We start from the raw sequence: 23,640 nt of genomic DNA, 5'->3' as shown, positions 1-23,640 counted from the left end.
CATTAGATCGGTCCACCCACAGCAACTAATGGACCTGGATTGGTTTCAGAGGGGACTGAAGGTTATTCCTGCTGGTCTGCTGCACGGCCCATCTGAAGCCTTAGTTGCCGCTTGGAACAAGAGGGAACCTGAAGCTTTAAATTGGATCGTGACCTCTCCCCTCTTGTGGATCCTGTCACTCCCTGTGGGAGTTGAAATGAGAGACCTCTAGAACGTCGCTGGCATTCTACAGGGGACAAACTTGACTAGACACGGTTAGAGCCACTATTAAGGCCTACCTTGTGGTGGTAAGAGCAGCGAAGCATCAGTACTTCTTTGCCCTAATTGCATCTGCGGATAGCTGTCCTGCAGCCCTGTTTCAGGTGACACGTGCCCTTTTGGGTAGAGAGGGCTCAGAGAACCCTTTGCGGAGACATGCAGAAAAATTTGTTCAGCATGTCAGACAAAGTTGCTCGAATTTGTTCACAGTTGGATGCTGGCCTTGTTGCAGGTCTGGGGGAGCTGCCTCGGGAGGAGTCTTGCCAGTTATCTGAGAACGGTTTGAAGCTGTTGGACCTGATGAAGTGGACAGCGTCCTTAGGACTGTAAACTCAGCCACCTGCTCCTTAGATCCATGCCTCTTCTGACTCGTTAAAGCAAGCCAAGGGGTGTCGTGCAAGTGGGTTCTAGCGGTGGTGAATTCTTCTTTGGGTGAGGGGGTTGTTCATTTAGTCTTAATGAGGCCTTGGTTCGCCTCCTCCTCAGAAGCAATTACTGGACCCCACAATACTGAACAATTTATTCCAGTATCTAACCTCCCCTTTTTGGGGAAGGTGATTGAGAAGGTGGTTGTGCAGCAGCTTCAGAGAACTTTAGATGAAGCAGATTATCTAGATCCTTTACAGGCAGGATTCGGACCAGGGCAAGGGACAGAAACGGCATTGGTTGCGCTTTTGGATGATCTCTGGAGTGGGCAGGATGGGGGTTGTGCATCCATCCTTGCCCTACTTGACCTCTCAGTGGCTTTTGATACTGATAACCATGATATCCTTCTGAATTGACTCAATGGGAGTGGGCAGCACAGTGTTGTACTGTTTCACCTTCTTTCTGCAGGGCTGATTCCAGTCGGTGGTGATTGGGGAGGAGAAATCCCATCCTTGGCCCCTACTGTGAGGGGTGCCACAGGGGTCGGTGCTCTCTCTCGTATTTAACATCTACATGAGACCACTGGATGAGCTTATCCATCACCATGAGGTGAAGTATCGGTATGCTGATAAAAGCCAATTATACATCTCTGCCTCTGGCAAACTAAACAATGCTGTGGACATTTTATCCCAGTGTCTGAAGGCTGTGAGGGTCTGGAAAAGGACCAACAGGCTTCAACAGAACCCTGCCAAGACTGAGTGGCTTCGGGTTTTGGCACCTGCCAGTTCTAAGACCATGCCATCTTTGGTATGGGGTAGCACTGCCCTAAACAGACCCTGTGCACAGTCTGGGGGTCCTCCTGGACTCACGACTCCTGCTCAAAGAGCAGGTGGCAGTTGTGATTTGGAGGGCTTTTGCACAACTTTGTGTTGGGCGCCAGTTGTGCCCATTACTAGATTGAGGGGTTCTACTCATGGTGACTCACGTCCTAATCACCTCCTGATTGGACTATTATAATGCGATTTACATGAGGCTGACCTTGAAGAGTATCCAGAAGCTTCAGCTGGTGCAAAATGCAGCAGCACAGGCAGTTATGTGTGTTTCTAGTAGAACACATGATACACCTTTGCTCCGTGAGCTACGTTGGTTACCAGTCTGTTTCCGGGCCCAACTCAAGGTGCTGGCTTTGGCCTTTGAAACCCTACATGGCAGGGGACCAGGTTATTTGAGGGACCACCTCTCCCGGATTATATCTGCCCATCCCACCAGATCGAGCAGAGAGGGCATGTTGTGGGTCCTATTGGCTCAGGAGCTACATTTGATAGGTCCTTGGTGGCAGGCGTTTTCTGCTGTGGTACCTGTGTTGTGGAATATCCTCCCCCCTGAAGTGAGTCTGGCTTCATCACTTCTATCTTTCCATAGGTCCCTCAGAACCTGGATGTGCCATCAGGCCTAGGGACCCCAGGGGACTGGTGAATTATGAAGGTGGCTATACTATTATTAACTTCACCTACTATTTCTTCTCTTTCAGCTTGTTTTTACAATTTTTAATGTTTTTTAAATTGTAATAATTATTATTATTTGGTATTTATTAGTTAATTGTTTTTAGCCTTCTTGTATGCCGCCAGATATAAATTTGAGAAATAAATGAATAAAATAAATTAATCTGATATTACAGTTTTATGTAATGAATTGTTAAATTCTAAAGGTTAAAATAATTAAATCTAACATGATTTGTACTTTCTTGAAGAACTGCAGTTTTATTTAATTTTTTTAGTATTTGTATTTAGTACCATGAAGTCTGTAAGCCTGACCTAAAAATGCATATTTTTTTCATGGAATGAGGAATATATCAGGAAAAGACTTTTACTAATTTTATGTAATTGACTATAAGAATGCTGATTACTTTTATATTATGTTCATAAATCCTGCTCTGATACTAGTAATATCAAGCACTTCCAGCCAAGTTCAATAAAGTGTGAAAGCTTGTTTAAGAACCAGATCTACAGGTTTGTGAGGTTTCTAAAGCCACTCCTTTTTGGTTAGTGGAAAACCAGAGAAGTTTGCCATCATCTTTAAGGAGGGCAGAGTTGAAAGGAGGAGGATGTGACACATTTACCACAACCATGCAGTCAGCTGGCCTTTGTAATTAAGCACGAAAGGAACTTGCAGTAGCTTAAAATGAAACTGGGAGGGCAGACAGGATTACACTAATATTGGAACAACACAAGAGTACAATACAAGAGTACACTCAAGTTTTCTGTAATAATTTTGAGGAGATTCATTATCTGTACTATAAAGCACAGATTACGTGGGGATCTTCTCTAACTTAATCCCTATAATAAAACCTGTAAAGTAGATTGGTGCTAAAGAGAGTGATCAGTTCAATGTTATCCAGTAACTTTCATGGTTAGGTGTGGATTTTTCAATGTCCAATACCTTAATCACAGCAGTTATAGGTAGCCATACATGGAAACCTTTATTTGGAATCTGACCTGGCAAGGACCAATCAAGGGAAAGAATCCTGATGTCATGATGGACAGCTCAACGAAATTATCAACCCAGTGTGCAGCTACTGTTAAAAAAAAGACACATTCAATGCTTGGTATTATCACAAAGGGAATTGACAGACAAATTGTCAATATAACAGTGCTTGGAGTATTGTATACAATACACCACACTTAGAGTATTGTGTGTAATTCTGATCACTACACCTTCAGAAGGATGTTATAAAGTTAGAAAAGGTGTTTAAAAGACTACCAAAATTATTAGAGGGCTGGAGTAGCTCCCCCATGAAAAAGAAATATAGCCATAGGGGCTCTTCAGTTTGACAGCTTTCTTATAGTTTGTTATATTAAAATCATGCCTGACATAGTTTTTTGCACAGTGCCTATTTAAAATTTGCTGCCAGCAGTTGTGATAATGCCAGCCAATTTGCACAGTTTTAAAAAAGGACTGAACAGGTTTGTAGAGGATCATGCCATCAACAGCTACTAATAATGATGGCTCTTTACTATCTTCTGAAGCATAAGCAGCATAATTTCAATATAGTTACTGGAAAACAATACTGAAAAATGACTATTGCTGTAAGTCCAGGCTTACAAGCTTCTCAAATCCGTGTACCTGACCACTCTGTGACAAGTTTGCTGGACTAGAGAATTCTATGTCCTGATCCATTAAAGAAAACTGGCAGAGAACCAGTAAAAGTTGTAAGCTCCACCTTGTTCCATGATGAAACATTGCTGATTACGGCAAACATGTTAAAAATTAACAAAACAAAGTTCTTTAGAGATGTCTGAGAACAGATTAACAGTAAAATTTTATGTACAGTACACATAACTGGAAGTAAAATCATTTAACATAATTTATAGTCTTCAATGTAACAGCATTACACTGACTGACACAAAGTCAAATTTTAGCTACACCCTTTGCTCCCATTGCTCCTTTTGTATTCTTATACATTTGTTGCTTTCTGTATCCCCACCACCAATATTTGAATTGTGTATAAAATAATCTGAAAAGGAAAGCATATTTTCACTTCTTCAGGTAATGCCATATAATGGGATGTGTTTTTCCTCAATTTAAATGCAATACAGAAGATTTATTTTCTGAACAGAAAATGCCAAATAAATAGGCATTCAGATTTCTCAAGGCATGTGCATATCATTTTTTGCACATAACCAAATAATACAGAAACATAGAGAATGTACAATCGTCTCAATCTGTTACTACTTACATTTTATACTCATTATCTGCTTCAGAATCTGATTTTCAAAGAGATAACATAACAGTAAAATCCTTCTACATTATTCAAGTTGCCCATCAGCTCTGTACCTGTTCAGTTTTATTTTTCCCCAGAAACTCATGAACATTTTTAAACATGGTCTAGTAACTGCTTCTGCTAGTACTTTCAAACTGATATTATAGAACGCTTTCCTGCTCACGTCTGACTTCTAACTTGTGGAATTCAGTTCCAGCAGGTTCTGAAAACCAGTAAGATCTTAATACTCTGCTTCGCATCTGCTTAACTGCCTGTCCATTACTCACATTTACAGAAAGTTTCTTTGGCTGCTTTAGTTGCATCATAGTATAAACATTTCTTAGTACTGATAAAGTTAAATCAGCATCAAGGAGAACCAGGTTCGCTCTTAAATATAGAAACTCACTAAATGACTTTGGGTTGAGAGATTGTGACCAGCCTAATCTGTCTCAGAAACATCTGTATGGAAAACAATATAGGAGAGAGAGTTGGGGTCACTACCTTGAACTCTTGGAGGAAAGGAAGAACTTTCATATACAAATAATAAATAAATTCATCCTCCTATATAGCCTAAGAAAGTTAGAGAAGAAAGTGTATTTGTGTAACCCAGGTGGAAAGGATATATGCTTGTGTGCAAGGAAAACAAACAATCATGCTGGGAAAGTCTATAGATCTTTTTTTCCTCTCCAGCTCACTTATCCAGTAGTAAACTTCATGACCAACATAACTTACTTTCCTAATCCATAAAAGTAAAAAAAAGCAGTCATAAACTCTGCAGTGATGCCAGCATTAATCAGTCACTGACTAGTTTGTTAATATGCTCATTAGCAACACAGCATATTAGCTGACAACGTACTTCCACTTCTGGTGATACTTCCTATACTTGAAGTAAATTCAGTTATGAAAGGCAACTGCATGACCTCTGTAATTCAAATACAATTTATATTATTGATTAACTTGACTTGACAGGAAAAAGACATTTTATGCAGTTAGCTTATAGAGCAATTACTTTTAGCAGTATATTAGTATGATAGTCTTTTAGCAAACAAGCTGGCAATTTTTCCAACCCCTATCTGCTTGGTCTTACATTACCATAGCAACTTGATATTAAGCATTAATTTGGTAGCCATTAAGAACAAAGCTTAATATAACCATGATGGAGCAAAGAAACATCACAAGTTACAATGAAAAACAGCTGAACTAACTGAAGTTTATCTCCTCTGGCCTGGATACAGAGAAAATATTTTGTTCATTTGCTTTTAATGATACTCAATATATTAAGTAGTTCACCAATTTCAGAATCTCTGTGCCCAGTCGTTTTGAGAGTGACTACTATTAATGCTTTTATCATATCTATAGCATGTCTATTACTTTTTGTATTTGGCTTTCCTCTGGCTACATTGTTAGGTTTCCTTACTAACTTCTAACTCATGTTAAAACTACTGTAACTCATACGAATGAATGAATTTACACTAATGCTATTAACTCATGTTAACAAAGTGCACCAAACCCCCCCAGTCATGTTGTAATTGAGTCTTTAATGTTGTCAGAAGATTCCTTGTTTTTGCTGCAGCATATTATAAAACTATTCTTATGTGAGTTTAATTTAAATTTATCTTTTCAAGACTTTATCAACATTTATAACCATCTATGTTCAAAACCTTTTCTTGAAAAAAAAAGATGTGATAATTTTATATTCAGATCCAATTTGTTCCTCCTACATCTAATATGGAGCGAGCAATTTATGCAAATAACATTCAAGATAACACAAAGTTCTTTCTTTTCTAAAAACGATGACATAATCAAAATAAATATAAGTTAACTTAGATTCAGATTTTTAGAGTAAAAGTACTAGTTTTAGATGTGATACCTTCATGAAAAAAATTATCCCAAGATAAAGACTAGGTTTCTCTAACATGATTTGAAAATACATTTCTCTTTGTATGTGTTTTGTTTTAGGTACAAAAATAAAGGTGTGGTATATGTTCATGTACATCTGCAAGAAACTACCTAGTGTTAAGAATGCTAAGCCACTCAACATTTTTTAGTATTTTCAGCTAAAAACAAAGTTTTGCTTTGCTGCCTGGTGACTATATAGGTACATCCATAATGTTTTCTTAACTATACAGAAATGGTTTGCCATTGCCTTCCCCTGGATTTTTGGGTTAGGCATGCCATTAATTTATATTTATAAGTGAACTGAACCTCAGGTTATCCTAACTATATTCTACATGTCTACTCTAAATATGTCCAAGCACAAAAAGCAAGCACTGTTATCAAGTGACTTAAATTTCATAGGTGGAAATGCTCTAATGATATTAATCCATCTTCAATACATTTCTTGTTCTTATATGTATAGAACCCTTTTGTCTAGGGCTATTTATAATACCCTGAAATTTTTTATTCAACAACCAGATGACAAAGTTGCCTTTATGCTCACACTTATTGCTTAATGCTTCACTTCAAAGCTTGAAAAGGTAACTTTCTATGATGTGGATATAACCACAGAAGGGCAACCTGTAAATCCAATCATGTGGAAAAAAGGGAAGAATTTCCAACTTATCTGCATCCCTGGACTTCTCCAGCCACATGATGCTTGGTAAAATCCTCAGGAAGAGAAAAAGGAGGGGCTACCATGTGTGCTCCATTTTCCAACCACCGTTCAGCTGAATCCCTGGACAGAGTTAATATTGCTCTCAGAACCACTGAGATTCAGTTCAGAGTCTAGCAGTTCTTATTCTGGATGCAAGTATGTATAAGCCTCCTACACTACGATATGGATGCTACAAACACTAGCTATTTTAACAATTCTCTTGCACAACATAGATCAAAATCTAGTATCACCATGTAAAGATTGAAAATAAAAGAAATGGCAGGCAAGAGGGTATATTTAACATCTTCCCACACTTGTCATTTCTCTCTTCCAAAATCTCTCTTTCCTGTCTAAATGTTTTTCTAGTCCTTATACTAGTTTCTAGTCTAAGAACTGCCCAGGTCCTTTATGGCACATCAGTTAAGACATCACACTAGGACCATCCTGTACTATGGAAGTTCATTGGATGATTTCGATCAATCACTATTTCTCGGCCTAGTTGTAAAGGAATGTAGAGATAATCTTGATGATGGAATGGAAGAGCCATTAAAAGAGGAAAAATTCCACTTCCCTGGGAAAGTGGAAAGCAAGAGAAAGAAATTCAAAATAACCCTGCCTTGATTGTGTTTGTTATAAGAGGGGGCAAATAGAAACTCTGGCAGACTTTCAAGATTCTTATTATACCCTACAACCACAGTTTCCCAAACTGTACATTGTGGCGCCCCAGGGCACTATAGCAAACTCATAGGGGTGCTGCAGGATATTTTACTACTAAATAAATGGATCTGTTAGTGAATTCACTGCAACACCCCAGGGAGCTGCGGGGCAGTTTGGGAACCACTGGGGGTGCCATTTATACAGAAAATTTAGGAACCTCTGCCCTAAAGGAATAAAGTACAATTCCTGTAATCCATGTAGTGTCTGTTTCTGATCTGACCTAACCTACCCTGAAGGTCTGACATCAATCTTGAAAGCCAACCAGAGTTTTTCACCAGGTGAAAGTAACCATTATTTTGACTGCTCTATGGTAAAACAATCTCAACCATCCTTAGTTCACTATCTCAGAGCAGTTTCATAGACTACTGTAATGGTTACTTTAGAAATTCTACATGATACCCTTCTCTAAGAATCTACTTAGGTTATTTTTAAAATTAAATATTTATCATCAAATAAAAAAACACCAAAGGTCTTCTATGACTTAAATAGAAGAAAATGAAGTGACTGCTCCAAAGAAAAATGTTACAGTCCACAGGGTTGGTAGCACAGAGAAGAGACATTGTAAACCTGATAGAAGCACACCACCAAATTTCAGTTACTTGAAGAAGTTAATCATGACTTCATAAAAGAGATAGTAGTTTGGGGAATGGAAAATACATGGGTCTAAATCAGGATGTACTGAAGTTGCAAGGATGAATAATGTGAGCATGTGACTAACTGAATGGAAAGGAAGTTGTTCAAAGATCAGGCAAGAATGTTTGACAGCTATTGGATTGATTAGAGATGAAGAAGAATGGATCAATATGAGAGTTAAACAAGAGTTTAACTACTTTATGGTCAACGTAACACATTATATTCTTATATTGTGAATACATAATTCTTTTGAGGAGTGGATGCTGAACTGAGAATTACAGTATATAGAACTCATAAGACAAAAAAAGAACCAATAATGCCAATGCTGGTTTTCATAAAAGGATAAGCAAAGCTACTAGCTTGATCCAGTACAGTATACGTACCAATTCTGTAAGCCCAAAGTACATAAGATTTTTTAAAAATAACAACACAAGTCTATACAAGCTTACTCAGAAACCTCTCATTATTCACAGAAACTATTTGCTTGGAATGTCCTGATAAGTGAGGAATTGTAAATATGACTGGCAGGTTATGGATGCAGAAGGTATTTGCTTTATGACCCACCTATATCTGTCCAGAGATAACACAAAGAACATGGTTCTCAACCTGGAAGACCTTCTCAAGAAAAGATTGATAGCTTTAGCTGTGATTAAAAAGCTATACTCAGTAATTGAGCTGGTGATCATTTGTTTCAAAATTACAGTGATTTTCCTTCAGGATTCACTGGCCATTTGTTTTAAATGTCAGGATATTATGGAATCCCTATATTGCTTTTAAATTCAGCCCTGTTTTTGACACTTTCCAAGAAATCGAGATCAGACTCACATTAAACTTTAATGAGTAATGCCAAAGCACTGGCATCTTTTTTCAAGCTCATGGGGTAGCCAAGTGAATAGCAGAGAGATGCTGTGACAGTATGCGATCCAAAACTCTTCTGGATCATTTTCAAAGTGTACATAGCTTTAGTTGCTTCATCACCTCAGTTATTCTCTTCGGCCTTGGCTAGATTCTAGAATGTCTCCTCACAATGCAATATGAACAATTACATAAAAAAGTGGCAGAAGACACATATTAAATTTGTATGTAATGCTAATTCATAATTTTATTAACCATGGTTTGTTGAATAAATCACCACTGGCTGAGTTAAAAAATGATCTAAACCATAATCCATGATTTATAAAATACAACAGCTGGGTCTGCACATTGTGCAAAGGCAAAACCAAACAAACAACTTTATATTATAGCATAGCAAGTAAATGCAGTCACAGTCACAGCAGCAAAAAGAAATAATCTAGATTTGCAAATCACATTAAATTATAATAAAATTTATTTGGTTTTGGCTTAGCATGCAGTATAAACTCAACTGTGATTTATGAACCATGATATGAGTCTTAGAGTGTTGTGTGAACCAACCAATTGTGGTTTATTCAGTAACACAGAGTTAAGCAAAGCATGACTCTGTGAGATGCATGAATTAGTAAGTCATTCCAAAGGAAAGTGGTTTGGCACAGATATGATTGCTGCTCTTGATTTTCTCAGTATTATAATTGGGCAAAGTTTTGTAGCTGTTATGCTTGGGGTGAATTCAAACATTTTTTCACATTAGAGGGATTCATTATAACAACACGTGAGTACTCCCAATGCAGTACAGATATCAATGGAATGCAAACAATTGTTTGTCTTCTTCTCCTTGCTCCAGCTTGTTCCACCCACCATATACTAACCAGTAATAGCAGCACAGTTTTACCACACTGGCCCCTCTTTATCGTATGCTGCTTGGCTATATTCCCTCTATTCAAAGGCCAGCAGCAGCATGAACAAAAGCACAAATATGTAGCAGGCTTTACCCTTGTGAAATAAAGCAGGCGTAAAATTATACAGATATACATCTAAGAAAAGAACATTATCTATCTAAAAAAATGGAAAGAAAACAGATATGCAGGCCCAAAGTGACCAGATTTCTGGAATCTCAGTCTCTCTAAAAACGCCAAGAGCTAGCAAACACTACAGAAGTCATCTATTTGATTAAGAAGAGTCTAATAGAGAAGGATACTTTGTTTTGAGATAGGTCTCCTATCTCAGGCACCAAGTGGTAGATCTCAGAGTTTTAGTAAAAATCTGATTAGAATAATAACAACATCAAGAACATTTTATTTATTAATTTATAATTTCAAATTTTATGGCCGCCCACTTATGCACTCATATTAGCATTAAACATTTGAAATATAAGATAGTTTATGAAATACTTTCTAAATGAATATAGATTTATAACTGCAAAATGAGGGTCAATTTAAATACATGTGCTCTTCATACAAAACAAGAATCTTGCAAACTGTGAAACCAATGGGAACTAGTGGGAAATACTGTATTTTTCTTTCTTTTTAAATTTAAATGTTTTTAATTCTTCTTCATTAGAATATTTCAACTGACATTGTTTCCAAGTAAGAATATGTGGGACCTTAGCTTCATACAGAATCCATTAAAGGGGCTTTTTGGCATGCCATGGCTCTGGGGCTGTAAAAAGCAGCCCCAGAGCCACAGTGCGAAGCCCAGCCCCAGCCCGGCCCAGAAGAGTGGCACAAAGGGGCTTCTTGATGCGCTGCAGCTCTGGGGCTGCAAAAAGCAGCCCCTGAGTTGTAGCACAGGGTGGAACCCAGGCCCAGCCCAGCCGGCCAGGCATGCCTCATCAGCAGTGGGAGCAAGAAGACAGCAAAGGTCAGCTGGGGCAGCAGAGCGCAGGGTGGCAGGGGTCTCGGAGTGCAGGATGGCGAGGGTGACTGCAGCTGGGACTGGGGCAGCTGCAGCTTCCCAGGGTGTGGCAAGCAGCCTCAGAGCCACATGGTTCTGGAGCTGCTTGCCGCCCCACAAGGCAGGGTACAGGGGGGCCAAAAGGGCAGAGATGGAAGGGGGAGATAGGCAGGTGGGGGGAGTTGGAGGCAGTCCCTTACCTTACTGAGGCTCAGGGCTAGGAGGGATCCAGCCTGGAATGGCTTGTATTGGGGTTGGTCCCTAGCTAACGACCATTGGAATTTGCTTAACAATGGCAACAGGGAGTGCCAGGATTGTTGTCACTAAGCAATGTGGTCACATGACATCTAACTTTACGACCACATCACTTAGCAACGGAAATTCTGGTCCCAATTGTGGTCGAAAATTGAGGACTACCTTTATTCATGATCTCTATGTTTCTTGTGCAAATTCAGAAGTGCATATCTGTCATAACTCTGAATGTTATTACTCACAGAATCTAGGCCTAAAAGTAATAGCACTAGGTCTACATATAATGCAGTTATATTTAGTATTTCAAAAATGGTTATTGATTTATACCAACAGTAACACTGTAGTAATAGAAAAGGCTGTCAGATGTCTTTAAACAGCTCTTCTCTGGAGCCATAAAAAGTCTATAGCTGGCCAAAAAGAAAGACCAAAGAAGAAAATTATGGTTCACTGTCCTAGCCTAAGAAAATTAGGGGATCAGAGTCTCAAGTTTTAAGTTCCATATACATATTATGTCATATAGCTAAAATCATAGAATTTTTGCATTTAAGTTCTATTATTATTTGCTTTAGTCCCAGCAGGTGACAGCAGGGAAGCTAAGAAGAGTCAGGCCTATGTGGATAGGTCACCAGGGAATTCAATGTCTAAATTAGGAAGTGAAAAGAATCCCAGAGGAAGACAGTGGTAGACTATTTCCATACTGCTGGCAAGAAAGACATATGGATATGGACATACAGACACTAGGATTTGAGCTTACTTCAAGAGCATCTTTTATTTTGTTGCTTTCTTATGTTTTGAAAATAAAATTCATTTGCCAAAAACCGGAAATTTCCATAGCTGTTTGAAATCCTCAGGTTCCGCAAAGAACAATGGATTGTCAAATTCTAGCAGGAAGTTTAAATCAATTAGCAGCACAATTTGTGATCAATATACTATTTCCAGTCTACTGTATGATAATAGAGCCTTGTTTGCACATATGGCAGAACGAAGTAGTAGAATGAAATACATCATTCTAGAATTGAATTAGGCAATACGGCTTTCCCTTCCCCACGCAAAATTCTCCCAAAAATATGCAACAAGCAAATCTGGAAGAAAGGCTTTGGCGTAGCCTTCTGCCGGTTGTACTACTTGCCTTTATTCAAAATTGTATTTGTCTTTATTCAAAGTTCTAGTAAACCATGCATACATCCAGTGTGTCATCATTATCCATGGGTATGAGTAAAACATATTTGCCATAGGAACACAGACACATAATCTGCCATCGGGCATTAGGTCATCAGTCTGACACAGATTCCATATCAAACAATAGCGATAGTACTTCCTAAAACAACTGCATTTTATATTACACAACAGAGGGAACAGTCAGACACAGCATTTAAGCAGGACAGGGAAATAAAACAAAAACACATGTTCTAAAAAATACATACGAATACGTGGAAATATACGTAAGTGCATAGATACACACAACTAATTTTCTAAGTGTTGTGAGTCTAAACTTTATTACTCCGAAGTCATCTCACCTTACATAATAAGCAGATGGGCTACTCCATTAATCTCAATGCAGATATTACCCTTGACTTAATTTAAATACTTATTGCATAGCGGGGCCTACATTGAAAGAGGAATTTAGGTTTACCACAGGAATTTGTAGCTGTTAAACTACTTTATTTACTAAACATTTATATATATTTTTGAACATTTCCCTGTCTCCAAAGTAGTTTATTAAATACGATCAGGGTTAAATGTGTCCCCAGTTTAAATTCCTTTGGTTTCATAGGAATAATGAAATTTGTTGGTTCCTGGCCTGCATTTTTAAAAACACTTTATCACTTAACTCAGGTTTTTAGAATGGGATTGTACACTGTACATTTAAAGTAAGATGTGGATGGGATATGCGTTTGACAAATTCTTTCTGTTCCCAGCAAGCAGAATCATCTTCAACAGAACTGCAGGTTCAGTTCTGCAGCCAATCATTAAACTGACCAAGTGAAGGAGAAAAGAAGACCTTCCTGATTTCCTGAGACATAGCTGGCTAGAAAGCCAAAAAGATATAGCCAGGTGTATTGCTGCAACAATGCCTGCAGGCCAAAGAACAAAATAAAAACAAGACCAGGATGACTCAGGCATGCCAGCCACTCCATATGTAACAACTGATAGTATCACCAATTTGATGTTGGACTAAATTTTTTTCTGTCCTTATTCATAGCAGAAGTTTCTGTACTCTAGCTATTAAAAATAGACTTTCTGAAGTATTGGGTTCAGCTAGTTTTGCTTTCTATGTGCAGACTGAATTTTATTAAAAGTTATTGTTTAATGCAATGGGAATAAGCCACAATATCAACCTTTGATGCTCACTCCCCCCAATAGTACACCACGAGAGGATCAAGAATGTTTGCTATGTTTTGATTAAGCACTGCTTAATATGTCAGAATCTTAAACTGTAGTAAAATTTAATTACAGTTTCTTTATAACGAGTTAACTTCAACTATAGATTATAAACTTGGTGTGCTACAAAATCCAGTTGTGGATTAACTAAAGTTTACTGTTCTGACACCCATCTTCAAAAATACAAGAGGACAATAAACTGACATTTAGGATGAGTAGTAAAAGACTAGGACTTGGAATGATCTACTAGATTATTGGGGATCTGGCAGATCCCAACAGCCAAGGAATGTTGGCTGACAGGGACCAGAAGGCACGCCTTATCAGCAGTAGCCCCTGCCCTTTGGAACATTCTTCCTTTGGAGTTCAGGATGGCCTTGGCCCTGCTAGCCTTTCGTAAGGCTTTAAAAACATGGCTATGTGCTTGAGCCTGGGGTCCCAAAAGTGTCAGGGGCCCCATTACCCGGTTGCACTGTTAATTTTTACGCAATTATTATGATAATTCTCAGCTGCCTATATGTATAATTTGTAATTGTTTTAATGGTTTTAATGATTGTGAAATTGTTCACCGCCCAGAGTCACTTGGATTGAGATGGACGGCTATAGAAATTGAATAAATAAAAAAATTAATGATATCAGAACACGCAACCTAGCAGTATAATATTATTGGAATGAAAATATTTAAAATTCAAGATGTTTAAGATGCTATACTTTGTTATATGAACAGCATATCATCTTGAGGATAATCAGCAGATTAACTCAGAAAACATCTGTTAGTGACTTAGCATTTTGCATTAGAATATTGTCAAGAGTACTGTTTTTTCATTATTTAAAAAGTAAGCAAAAGAGTTACATGGCAAACATCAATTACAACACAGAACAGCTGTCAATATTTCAAACATTAAGTATTTATTTTTTGTGATAAATTTAATATACACACATTTAACAACCAGTTGCTCTTGCAAGCCTAGCCCTGTAACCTCCACAGTAGCAAGGTCATTTATTAAGATTAGTCCAGTAGCCAACTCAGCCCCACTGCCATAAATGTACCAAATAACTTCTCTGCATCACTCTTCTAATTCTCTCTCCTTCATTTTAATGTGATATCACTCCAGTAAAGTCAATATATGCATAAACAATATGAACCCAAGAATTCAGAAATCATCATCATCATCATCATCACCATCATCAGACAAGCACCTACCACACAACACTCCAGACTTAACAACTGTTGATAAGAAAGACAAAAAAGTGTGGGTAGCAGACGTTGCAATACCTTGAGACAGCAGAATAAAAGAGAAAGAACTGAAGAAAATCACAAAATTTTGTTGTTGTTCAGTGGTTAAGTCATGCCCTAGTCTTCATGACCCCATGAACCATATCGCGCCAGGCCTTCCTGTCCTTCACTGCCTCCCTGAGTTTGCTCAGTTTCATGCTCATTGGTTCTCACAAAATTTAAAGACCTGCAAATAGAACAACTATGGCAAAAGAAAGCAAAAATAGTGCCAATAATTATAGGCACCTTAGGTGCAATCCCAGAACATCTGGAGCATCATTTGAAGATCATCAGCATTGACAAAATCACCCTCAGTCAATTGCAAAAGGCAGCTTTACTTGGAACAGCTTATATCCTGCGACGATACTTTTAACACCATCAAACATCATCTGCCTATCCCAGGTCCTTGGGAAGGACTCAACGGATGGATAAAAATGCCAAAACCAGTCTAAACATCTGGCTGACTGCGCAACCAACAAGAACAACAACAAATTTGTATGCCACCTGACTCCCAATGACTCTGGGTAGCTCAAAAGTAAAAATATTTAAAAATACAGTAAGACACAAAAATGAAATAAAATATGGCAAAGATGACAAGAACCGGACAGGAACAAAAAAGAAATAAACTCACACAATCCAAGGGTTTGTGTAATTAAATCTTATGTCAAATATTAAGTGTTCAATTATGTTCAAACCGGGAGATTTTATTTTGACTTCAAAATACATTGTTATGTAATGCTATGGTTTAAAGTTGGCTTCATATCCTGGTTTATTTAGAAAGTATGAACCATAATTATATTGTTTGGACAGAAAATAAAACTATAAACTTTGCCATGCATGAAGGAGGGAGCAAAAAAAAAAAAAATTGGAGGAAGGCCACCAAACTATGTGGTGCCACAATGCACAATTCTGCAAGAACGTATTGTGGTAAGATACAGTCAGGTCCAGAAATATTGGGACATCGACACAATTCTAACATCTTTGGCTCTATACACCACCACAATGGATTTGGAATGAAACAAACACAATGTGCCTTAATTGCAGACTGTTAGCTTTAATTTGAGGGTATGTACATCCAACTCAGGTGAACGGTGTAGGAATTACAACAGTTTGCATATGTGCCCCCTACTTGTTAAGGGACCAAAAGTAATGGGACAATTGGCTTCTCAGCTGTTCCATGGCCAGGTGTGTGATATTCCCTCAGTACCCCAATTACAATGTGCAGATAAAAGGCCCAGAGTTCATTTCAAGTGTGCTATTTGCATGTGGAATCTGTTGCTGTCAACTCTCAAGATGAGATCCAAAGAGCCGTCACTATCAGTGAAGCAAGCCATCATTAGGCTGAAGAAACAAAACAAACCCATCAGAGAGATAGCAAGAACATTAGGCGTGGCCAAAACAACTGTTTGGAACATTCTCAAAAAGAAGGAACGCACCGGTGAGCTCAGCAACACCAAAAGACCCGGGAGACAACGGAAAACAACTGTGGTGAATGACCTAAGAATCCTTTCCCTGGTGAAGAAAACGCCCTTCACAACAGTTGGCCAGATCAAGAACACTCTCCAGGAGGTAGGTGTATGTGTGTCAAAGTCAACAATCAAAAGAAGACTTCACCAGAGTGAATACAGAGGGTTCACCACACGATGTAAACCATTGGTGAGCCTCAAAAACAGGAAGGCCAGATTAGAGTTTGCCAAATGACATGTAAAAAAGCCTTCACAGTTCTGGAACAACATCCTATGGACAGATGAGACCAAGATCAACTTGTACCAGAGTGATGGGAAGAGAAGAGTGTGGAGAAGGAAAGGAACTGCTCATGATCCTAAGCATACCACCTCATCAGTGAAGCATGGTGGTGGTAGTGTCATGGCGTGGGCATGTATGGCTGCCAATGGAACTGGTTCTCTTGTATTTATTGATGATGTGACTGCTGACAAAAGCAGCAGGATGAATTCTGCAGTGTTTCGGGCAATATTATCTGCTCACATTCAGCCAAATGCTGCAGAACTCATTGGACGGCGCTTCACAGTACAGATGGACAATGACCCAAAGCATACTGCAAAAGCAACCAAAGAGTTTTTGAAGGGACAGAAGTGGAATGTTATGCAATGGCCAAGTCAATCACCTGACCTGAATCCCATTGAGCATGCATTTCACTTGCTGAAGACAAAACTGAAGGGAAAATGCCCCAAGAACAAGCAGGAACTGAAGACAGTTGCAGTAGAGGCCTGGCAGAGCATCACCAGAGATGAAACCCAGCGTCTGGTGATGTCTATGCGTTCCAGGCTTCAGGCTGTGGTTGACTGCAATGGATTTGCAACCAAGTATTAAAAAGGGAAAGTTTGATTTATGATTATTATTCTGTCCCATTACTTTTGGTCCCTTACCAAGTGGGAGGCACATATGCAAACTGTTGTAATTCCTACACCGTTCACCTGAGTTGGATGTACATACCCTCAAATTAAAGCTGACAGTCTGCAGTTAAAGCACATTGTGTTTGTTTCATTCCAAATCCTTTGTGGTGGTGTATAGAGCCAAAGAAGTTAGAATTGTGTCGATGTCCCAATATTTCTGGACCTGACTGTATTATTGTCTGAACGCAGTGCTAGAAAAGTTAGTCAGTCATTACTGATACAGCAAACAGATGAGATTTGCACACTTAGATTCAGTACATATGCCTCTACAATCATACATGGAAGCTTATAGCAGTAGTACCAGCTTTCACTACGCATTCATTTTTCTATAGTCTGCACTTGCACAATAAAAATAATCACAACTGAGGATATAGACTAGACTCCTCATATTGCTGTTTGAAGCATATCTAGAGCCAGATGTCTGCGTTGTGCATAGATTCTTAATTTACTGGGCGCATAAACAGGCAAAACAGTCTTGTTATACTGAATTAAGAGACATATGAACACTTTTTAAAAACAATAAGATACAGCACTGCCATTTAATGCAAGAGATTGCTAGTAACAGCATCTCTACATCAGTCATGGGTTATTGAAGAAGCCACAACTATCTTGGTTAACTTATTTGAATTGCTGTGAAAGACAGCCTGTATATATCATACTTAGAATGCCTCTCATCCTTGCATGCCAGACAGGCTCACAGGCTCAGACTTTGAATCCACTGTTTTACATGACAGAGACGCTCACTTTGACACACAGAAAGAAACAGATGTGCCCCAGCCCCTCCCCCTCCAGGAAGAAGATATTTTGTACTTTTGAAAACTAAAGGCAGAACTCCAGGAGAAGAGAGTCAAATATGAAGCTGTGTGCTGGGATACAGTGACAAAAGCTAATTTCCCTTCAACCCTAGTTTAAAGTTTGAAACTTCCAAAAAACAGAAAGGAAGTCGGAATTGGAAGAAAAATATGATTCAAGGGATATTACCTAGGAAGAAATACATAAAAGTCTTAGCCAGAAACTGTGCTAGATTTAATATTTGTTTTCTGTGTGTTCAATTAAAAATAATTTTTATTCCTCTTATAATTAATAATAAATTCCTCTTATAATTCCTCTAATAATTAATAATAAATAAGGCATTGTATTTACTATTAACTGGAACCCAATCAAGGAATTTGTGTTATTCACTTCTCCAAGGCAAGTTTTCTCTTAGCAGATCAGCACCATCTTGTGGTTTGCAGAAATTTTTGTATTTACTCCATATTCTATTATATTTTTTTCTTGTTCCATTTACTTGCAGTTGCTGTGGACTGGAGTAACTCTGTAATCTATTTTTTTCCAATATCAATTACTTGCATTTTTATATTTAAAGCTAAAAGAAGGTGTTCTACATTTTCACTTTTTAAATAAAAATTTTGATATTAGTTGCCTAAGAGGGAAAAGGGCTGATACCTCTAATCAAAATTGGGGCAATTGCTATTGGTATTAGACATCTAATTGTCTGGCATTTTTGCTAATTTTTCTTTACAGCTGATGTCTGTGGCCACTTTATTTATTACTTTTTGACTGGTTTTTAGTATGAGTGTTTCTTTTGGTCTTGACTAAAAGATCAATAAATTTTTTAAAAAAATTAACTTCTTAGAGGTGCACTATAGCAACTATCACATTATTTCATGTTTTATCTTTTTACCTGTCAGAAAGTCAGCCGGGTTGTATCTCTCACACAATAAGGCAAAATGCCAGATCACTAGAAGATACTTGGTGACAGCAAGAATGGCCAAGCCACTCCCTCAGGGCAAAAGATGGGGCCAGGAGGACTTTTAGGGGAGGAGATTTTAGAACTCCACACTTCCACCCCAATGGGTTCAGCCATGCCACTAAAGTCATAAACCATTATCTACCAAGCACTATGGCTGAGTTCACATAACACATTAAACTGTACGAAGCTTGGTCCACTGTACCTCGAGAGTGCTTACTTGAACTGGAATTGGCTTGACTTTATTTATTAAACATATGTCTATGTCACCACAATCAAAAACAACTTTGGGTAGTTCACAAAGAAACTTATATGGTCATCTCTGGAGAAACAACTGATATTTCCCACTTCTGGGAACAAGAAGGAACTGTGGCCAGAAAGCACTGCTTTTCAATAGCATTGCTGGCATTTTGGAGCAGTCTTCCTGTCAAAATCAGATTGTAATAAATAATAACAACAACAATTGTATGCTGCCTGACTCCCAATGACTCTTGGTGGCTTACAACTATCAAAGAAATTACAATAAGTGTGGGTCCCTACCCTCCCAATTTTTTGGAGGGAATTGAAGTCTTGGCTCTGCCAACTTGCATGGTGCGAGGAAAGATACAATCGACCCTGGGGATTGCTGGCACCTTGACGATGCTCCCTGAGTTTATTAACACCTAATTAACATCAGCCTCTTGGAAGTATTATAAAGGAAGCTTTTTTTTTTTCGTCTGCGCTCAGTCATTACTGACCCTGCAGTGACTGCTTGGACGAGTCCTTGCAGTTTTCAAGGCAATTGTTTCAGAAGTGGTTTGCCAGAGCCTCCTTCCTACAGCAGAGCAGAGCCCAGCTGGCGAGCACAGGAGGTGGGGTTTCCGTTGCTTCGCGCCCTTTTCGGGCGAGCGCGGTTTCGCGCTTACCGGCAACTGCTCCCGACTCCCGTGCAAACAAGCACCGCCAGCATTTTTCCTCCCACCAGAGTGAGAGCTTGTTTTTAGCATATTTTAATTAATTAATATTTATCTATTTTAATTAATGTTTATTCTGCTTTTACTGTAAACCACCCAGAGTCACTCCATAGTGAGATGGACGGTGACAAATTTGGAATATAAATAAATAAATAAAAATAAATAAAAGATAAATTTAGCATCATGAAGATGCTAAAAATGGAGTCTTTTATAGAATGTGTTACTGAAAAAAAGCTATCAATTTATACTACATTTTACTGATGTAGTAAATCCATTAATAAATACCCAAATTACATAATTGATTAATGTGATTGTGAACCCAATTTTTATCAGATATATAAAGGAGTTTGTAATGGCCCCCCGTAGTGCAATTCCAGTGAGGAATCTTGTACTACAATATATTGTTTTTCATGGATTAACTCAGAGAACAAAAGTGAAAGTCTAGGTAACCCTACCTGCTACCTCAGAAAATAGTCACACAACAACATGCAAGGTGACAGTATGAAAGGGTATAAAAAGGTTTGATAAAAACAGTACTGTGAAAGCTGTTATATGTATGACACTATGTGTATGATGCTATAATTTCCAAGTCTTATTTTGAGAAAGAGCACATAGTATTTCTAACAAAATGCCCTGGCATACTAATAGATGTGTTTGTTACTGGATTAATTTATCAAGAGTATTTACTGCATTTACCAAAATGAAACAATGTTTTTCTAAATACAGCCACTCCTCATTTAGCAGCTACCTTGCTTAGTGACTGTTTGCAAATATGATAGTAAAAAAAAAAAAAATCCAACCAATGAGCGTACTTATGACCAAATTTCGTGTGCCTGACAACATCACCACTAGAGTGAGAATAATGCTGATGTGGCTGTACGAGAGTACTTCATCTGAATGAGACAATAACAACCAGTGATCTTTGCAGCATCTCTCTCTTTCTCTCTCTCTCTTAGTCACATGTTCACTTACTAACCAATTAGTGACCATTTCACTTCTAATTTAAGGAAAGGATTTGTGGTCACTAAACAAGGAGAGGGTGTACAGGTAGTCCCCGGTTAAGAACACCTGGTTTATGGATGACCCATAGTTAAGAACAGAGCCTATTGTAGCAAAATTCAAGTTAAATACACAATGGTTTGAGTTAATTACACAATACTACTTATACAGTATTATACAATAATACTGTTCCGGTTTACATACAAATCTGATTTAAGGACAGGAACTCATTCTTAAACTGGGGACTACCTGTACTCATCTCTACAACATGGTGAGTTGCATTGCATTTTGAGGAAAAATAAAACTACTTCTACAAAGTATGCACATATTTCCCACAACTAAAGGTGAATACTAAAGGTTATGAACAAATTTATGAAACACTTGAATCTTACAAGCAGCTTTTCAATATACAGTGGTACCAATGCAAACAACTTCATTTCGAAAGATAGGCATAATTTATGGATATAACGTAACATTTCAGTTTTATATGTTGCAGTAAGAAATTCTATTTCCACCAACAATACTGAAACACATTACAGTGTAATTTAACCCTTTATATTGGCTATTTTGACACACACACACCCCTTATCTTTTCTTCTAACAGTTAACCTTATTTTTTATCTTGTTTTTAAATATTTATAGGACCGTAACATATCTCCAGAACTGAAGATTAAAATAAAGCATACAAACTATGTAAGGAGACACTAATTACAATGATAGTAATCAGCTATGTAACATGAATTAACTCCCTAGTCAAGTCTGATCACCCATACAAATTCCTGGAAATCCCTGTAAATGATACACCATTAAGTTACTATCATTGTTCAGTTACAATTTAGGTACAGAGTAAGATATTTCAATTGCATTTAAGCACATCTACAAGAAAAAGCAAACCTAGAACACAATCAGCATCATGCTTGACAAAACAGAAAAAGCTAAGTCACCCTTTCTTCTCTGCTCCAGAAGTTCAAAACGTTGCAAAGTATTTACAAAAATATTTTTATGCATAAATTGAACAAGGAATTTAAACTATTCCATTTTTAATATGTCAGAACACATAAAACATACGCGAATTAAATAATCTTGCTTTAGATACATATGCTCCCCTGTCTTTCTAGTTCTTTAAACAATATTCCCCCATTTTTAATCTTGACATGTTCCTATTACTTAATCTAGGATAAATGATGATATCACTTATTTATCAGATATTCTGCATTTATTACCTCCTGATAGTTGATGAAACATTTAATTTTTAAAACCTTTTTATACTATTTTAGTACATCAGTACAGGATAAAACACATCAAAATATTTATGAACTTTCTGCGAAATTAAAACTTCAAAAAGTGGCTCTTGTCTCCCTCTACTGGAGAACACTGAAACCCTTCACCAACCAGAATATTTAAGTTTGAAAGAACAAAATCATGGTATATCCATGCTTTGCTCCTTATTTATTAAAACATTTCTCACCCATTGCATGCCATGAATCTCAGGATTCCATACATTTAATAAAAGAAATGCTTATAATTTAAAAAAACAGAATTAAAATGCATTAAATTGTATTCAACAATATCATTTTCAAATAGGTGGGTAACTCAGTCTGGCACCAAATGTTCTTAAATGAACTCCATCTTAAACAATTTTTTACCTTCGAGGGTTCATCTTCTTTCTCTCCATCAGATTTGAAAGTGCTGTTTGTGCAAGAATCCATGTCCAATATATCCAAAAGAACATCATTACCTTCTGATCCACTACATTGTTCATTATCCTCATAATCACTATCATTCTCCCACTCAATGAATTGAGGTTCTTCTTAAAGAAAAAAAAATTCCAGAAATTAGACATTTTTAAAAATACTAACATTCTTCCACATGTTTATTACATTTTTTAGACTTTATATACAATATCTAACTTTATGACCTCAATTGTGTGTGGATTTGATGGCAACCAAGTTAAACTCCATGAAATAAAGTACTTTCCATAGGGGGTAAACTATTGCTGTTTTCCCTATTAATTTTAGTACTTGTTGTATAGCTACCGCTTATTATTACCGCTTAATATTAACAAATGGTTGGTTAAGCACATACTGATTGCTTATTTAATGATGCTTTATTGTTGGGCTTGCACATAATATCAATACATCTACAAAGCGTCCTAGAAGAAGCAGATTATTTGGTCCTTTTCAGTCAGAATTTGGACCTGGAGTGGATGACCTTGGTCAGAGCTCAGATCAAGGTAGTGCCCACCTTCTAATCCTATTCAGTTTCTCAGCAGCATTCTACATGATCAACCATAGTATCCTTCCTGACTGCTTGTATGAGTTGAGTATTGGAGCCACTGTTCTACAGTACAGTGGTTCTGCTCCTTCATTAGCTGGCAGTTTCACTCAGTGGGTATAAGGAAGTTAGCCCAGTAGCCACCCACATGTGGGGTGCTATGGAATTCAGTCCTCTCTCCATTACTCAACAATTACCTAAAGGCACTGGGAAGGCTATCTGTCAGTTATGGATTCTGTATCATCACTATGCTGATGATACCACTTTA

At 37.8% G+C, this 23,640-nt stretch overlaps 1 protein-coding gene across 2 annotated transcripts in view; it reads right to left on the bottom strand.

The window, feature by feature from the left end:
* The window catches only part of SPIDR (scaffold protein involved in DNA repair), a 199,618-nt gene that overhangs the window by 164,169 nt on the left and 11,809 nt on the right, over positions 1 to 23,640 (bottom strand). Inside the window, exon 5 of one of the 2 annotated variants that reach the window (XM_088130630.1) lies at positions 22,745 to 22,908. In XM_088130630.1, coding sequence (XP_087986756.1) covers positions 22,745 to 22,908 — 164 coding nt within the window. The remainder of the gene's footprint in view (positions 1 to 22,744; positions 22,909 to 23,640) is intronic. The other variant, XM_088130632.1, reaches the window with a different exon arrangement.

The sequence above is a fragment of the Python bivittatus genome, unplaced genomic scaffold (genome assembly GCF_059951505.1).
Source record: "Python bivittatus isolate LINGU-HERP-01145 unplaced genomic scaffold, Pbiv_v1 ctg000840_np1212, whole genome shotgun sequence".
Taxonomy (NCBI): domain Eukaryota; kingdom Metazoa; phylum Chordata; class Lepidosauria; order Squamata; family Pythonidae; genus Python; species Python bivittatus.
This window is presented reverse-complemented; position numbering and strand designations above follow the sequence as displayed.